This window comes from Otolemur garnettii, unplaced genomic scaffold, assembly GCF_000181295.1.
Source record: "Otolemur garnettii isolate 467f Iridium unplaced genomic scaffold, OtoGar3 scaffold00140, whole genome shotgun sequence".
In the NCBI taxonomy this organism is placed as follows: Eukaryota; Metazoa; Chordata; class Mammalia; order Primates; family Galagidae; genus Otolemur; species Otolemur garnettii.
Window position 1 is genome coordinate 2767816 of NW_003852535.1, and position 4479 is coordinate 2772294.

At 55.3% G+C, this 4479-nt stretch overlaps 1 protein-coding gene across 3 annotated transcripts; it reads right to left on the reverse strand.

Annotated features, from left to right (window-relative positions):
• Window positions 1-2339: 2339 nt before the first annotated feature.
• CUNH11orf68 (chromosome unknown C11orf68 homolog) lies at window positions 2340-4473 on the reverse strand. Of its 3 annotated transcripts, none has more exons than XM_023518535.1 (2): window positions 4396-4473; window positions 2340-3736 (listed from the first exon to the last, which is right to left on the reverse strand). In XM_023518535.1, the coding sequence occupies exon 2, from the start codon at window positions 3733-3735 to the stop codon at window positions 2980-2982; it is 756 nt and encodes a 251-aa protein (XP_023374303.1). In that variant the 5' UTR covers window position 3736; window positions 4396-4473; the 3' UTR covers window positions 2340-2979. The 3 variants fall into 3 exon arrangements, with proteins under 3 accessions (XP_023374303.1, XP_012666110.1, XP_023374304.1); XM_012810656.1 differs by having other exon boundaries at window positions 2340-3739; XM_023518536.1 differs by having other exon boundaries at window positions 2359-3750; window positions 4396-4454.
• Window positions 4474-4479: the final 6 nt, after the last annotated feature.

Below are 4479 nucleotides of genomic sequence, written 5' to 3' on the forward strand. Positions count from 1 at the left end.
AGTCTCCTGCCTCAGCCTCCCAAGTAGCTGGGACCACAGGTGCCCGCCACAACGCCTGGCTAATTTTTTTGGGGGGGGGGGCGTTGCAGCCATCATTGTTTGGCAGGCCTGGGCTGTATTCGAACCCGCCACCTTAGGTGTATGTGGCTGGCACCTTAGCCACTTGAGCCACAGGAGCCGAGCCGGTTTGTAATTTTCAAAGAAGATAGGCAAAGCAGGAAGTGGAGATGAGGCAGAATGGCTGGATCTGAGTTGTCAACTACTTCATTCATTCAGTAATCAAAGGTGACAGCACTCTGGCCAAATACTGTGCTAGGCTCTGGGGACAGGGCTGAGATTTGAACACTATTCCTGCCTTCAAGGAGTGCAGAGCCTGGGCATGTGGTTTAGGGGCCAGCAAGAGATAGACATCAATAAAGCCATTACATAAATAACCACACAGTACTGTGATCAATGCTGCAAGGGAGGTGTTCAAGTAGAAGGAAAGCTTGAGGCTCAGAACTGCACACCACGGGATGAAGAAAATGCCATATTGCTTCAGTGGGAGGAAGCAGGGACAGAACAGGGTGCCTGAGGGAAGTTGGGGCAAGCTGATGGGGGACAGATCAAGGCCAGCCCAGGAGACTGGACTTTGTCCTGCAGGCTGTGGGGAGCCACAGAAGGGCTTTGAGCAGGAAAGGGACATGGGCAACTCTATGAGTTGGATCCGCTGACCTGGCTATGGGGGAAGAGAGGAAACTTGAGGGCAAGGGCAGAGGAGGCAAGTTGGAGGCTACTGAGGTAGTTTGGAAGGGTGAGGAATGGGCTAAGGTAGGGCCACAGGGATAGAGAGGAGGGGATAAGCATGCGAAGGAGAACCAGGTGCTGCTGACACCACTTGGACATCTTTGAGGGGCCCATGAAGTGTCTTGACCCATTCTGGTCAAGTGCAGGGCACCAGAGTATACTGCAACATGGAGACCACCCAACTTTGGGACTTCTTAAAGCTGGGCAGAGGGAGACTCAGCCCTGGGGAAGTTCAGGGTGGGGAGGAAGCTCGGGGGGGGGCTGAGCCAGCAACTCATGACTCAGCCACTTCCACACAGTCAGCCCAGTGGCATCTCCGCTCCCCTGCTCCAAATTCCAATTTGGTGAGGCTGCTGGAGGCTGAGTCAGCTCCAGTACGGCACGAGAGCAGAGTCCCAGTGGGCTCCCCGCCAGACAGCCTGGCTCCCAACCAAGGCCAGGGCAGGCACAGGGTTGTGGAGATGGGGGTACAAGAACTAGGCTCCCACAGGCTACAGTAAGTCTCAGCAGGGCAGTCCTATGAGGTCACATGAGTGAGTATGCTTTGTGAGTTGTGAAGAGCTAATTGTGAGGTTTTCTCAGCGAGGTCAGGGACCACACTCAGGCTGAGGAAGGGACTGGGATGCAAGTGTTAGCTCTATCCAACTCAACTGCACAACCCTGAGAAAACTCCTTTCCCCTCTTGGCCTCAATTCCCTTGACCACAGAGTGGGGCCTACATCTCCTAGAGGTTGTGACAGTTAAATGATGCCAGGAAAGTGATTTGCAAACTGTCCAGTGACCCCTACGATGGTCAGGGTGGTAGGAGAGTGAATATAAACACCAGGGCTTCCAGAGACACCACCTATGGTTGTGGAAGTTGTTCACTGCACAAATATACCCAGCCTAGGATGCTGAAATCCTGCCCATCCTGGCTGGGCACAGTGGGTCACACCTGTAATCCTAGCACTCTGGGAGACCAAGGCAAGGAGGATCCCTTGAACTCAGTAGTTCAAGACCAACCTTAGCAAGAGTGAGACTTCATTTCTACTAAAAGTAGAAAAATTAGCTGGGTGTCATGGTGGGCACCTATAGTCCCAGCTACTCAGGAAACTGAGGCAGGAAGATCACTTAAGCCCAGGAGTTTGAGGTTGCTGTAAGCTGGGCTGGGGCAACAGAATAGAATGATCTTAAAAGACAAAAAACAATGAAATCCAGCCTATCCTCTTTCATCAAACCATGTGCTCTGACTTAGGTCTGGCAGGACCAAGAAAGTACCTTTCTAAGATATACATGTACACAAATGTCCCCTGAGGGCTAGTAATGGCCCCTTGGACTTTCCTGGAAGAGCATTTGCTAGATTTATGGGACGTCACTGAGAAATTGATTCTGACTCTTAGGATGGAGGGGAAACAGGGCTGGCTTTCCGGAGGCTGCTAGAGAAGACCAGCCTTGGCAGTGAGGCGTATCTCATTACTGGGGGCAGACAGGGTGGCCTGGCCAGGTCAAGGGGGCAGTCTCTCCCAGCCTAGCCTCCCCCCAGCAACCAAAGCAGGTAATCACCAAGACAGTACTTTTAAAAAACACTCAAGACACAGACCCAAGCTGGGTTTTATTGAAATGCCAAGAGGAGGCACAAGTCAAAGTAGCCAAGGAAAAGAGGAAGGTGGTGCAGGCTGTGTGAGTTGGCAGGAAGAGGCAGGTCCATATCCAGCATCCCCTCACAGGGGATGAGTGGACACCAACTACCCCACTCCCCACAATGGCATGCTCAGGCCTGCAAGGCCCCTGTCACCTGGACTATGAAGGCTCCAAGGAGAGCAATTGGAAGCACTAAGTTTTCTCCCCTGTGAGGGAGGCAGGAAAGAAAAGGAGAATGCAGGAGAAAGGGGAGGAACAGCTGGGATGACAGTGGCCAAGGAAAGTTCTTCTCTTAGGTGTCTGTACCCAACCTGTGGTCTTGGGCAATAGATGGGAGCAGCATCAAAGAAGATGGCTGAGGGCTCAGCCCTCCGGGAGCCAAAGCTTCCAGCTTTTAGGGGATTGAGTCAGCCCTGAATGGAGGGCAGAAGTTCAAGGGGATTGAAGATGTAGGCAGTTCCCCAGACTGAGGGGCTTAGCCTTCTTGGGACAAGGAGAAGGAAGACAGGAGGATATATCCTCAGTGGGTGCGGGAAGCAAAGGGCAGAGGATAGTCTCCCTTACTTGGCTCCACTAGGTCAGTTCCACATTGTTGGCACGGTCCAGGACCCGGGAGCCTCGGGCACTACCCCCAAGCTGGAAACGGCTCTCATAGAGAGTGGGGCAGAGGTGCCAGCGGTTGGCCCGGTAGATGCCCAGGTAGGTGTAGACGTCAGGCTTATAGGTGAGCAGGCACTTAATGCCTGCTGCACGGATGGCTGAATCTGCTGCCAGTACACCCAAGCGGTCCGTGAAGTCGTCCGTGTAAACACAGATGACCTGGCGCCCACCCTCCTTGGCCCGTGGGCTCACCTTGGCCACCTGGAGTTGGCCCTCTACCACAGCCCGTGCAATGCCAGCCCAGGCGTGGTCCAGCTTGAAGCCAGGTGCCAGGTGCATCAGCCACTTGCCTGAGAGCACATGGTGGGTGATGGCCAGCTGGCGCAGGGTAGCCGGTGTGATGGGCCGCCCACTGGTCTGCAGAGCTTCCCAGGCTGCCTGCAGGCCCTGCACATCACCTGAGTTGGGGGTGTAGCCCTTTCCATATGCTGCAATCCAGCCCACAGGCTCAGAGTTGGGTGAACCGGGGTCCCCATAGCGGGTAACTTGGGATGGTGGGTACTTGGCCAACCAGGCATCCAGCTCAGTGGCAGGTGTGGTGCGGGCATCAAACACCAGCCAGGGGTCCATGTCGGCTGCCATGGCTTCCGCGGCCAGGTGCTCAGCAGTGAAGCCATCCTCACGGCCACCTGGAGAATCCTCCTCCTCCAGCTCCTCACCTGGCTCCATCCTGCTGTGAGGGAACTGAGTCAGGAGAGGTCTGAGACAATAACTACAACTTGTTGGGCCCTAGTGGGTGCCAGGCACTGGACTAAACTGTGGGGCCTTGGGCAAGACTTAATGTCACTGTGCCTCAGTTGCCTAACTTTTACAATGAGATAACTGTTCCTGTCCACTAAATGTGAAAATTAGATGCCTGAGGATCTGTGAGCACTACTTAAGCGCTGTTACTACTATTCACCCTGACTTTCACACAGGAAACAAGCTCAGAGAAAAGAGACTTGCCCAAGGTCACATCTGTAGTGACTGGCAGCGCCAAAATGTGAGTTCAGGTGTGGGAGGCACCTGCCCTTGCTACACGTCCTGGCTAGGTACCAGGAACGCTGGGATTTAATAGAAGGTGCAAATAAGGGCACGTTCGAGTAGCTTCTGAGGCAGGCCCTGGAGGGCCAGGTCTACTGGGCGGGCATAATCAGGCCCACTTACAGGCGAGGCCTAGAAAGGGGACTGGCCGGCCCAAGGCCAATAGGCGGTGCCCGAACTCGAACCCGGGCTTGTTAGAGCCTGCAGGAAGGGCGGCCTCTGGCCCTGCTGTGCCTGCCGCCATTAGTGCCCACGCCCGAGCTGTGCCCCCGCCCCAGGCCTGCCCCTCCCGCTGCCCGCAGTCACCTTCGGCCTTCGCTACGTTCGACGCCGGCCCAACTCCGGGCCCGGCTCCGCTCCTGCCGGGAATCCGCGCCGCTACTGCCGCGC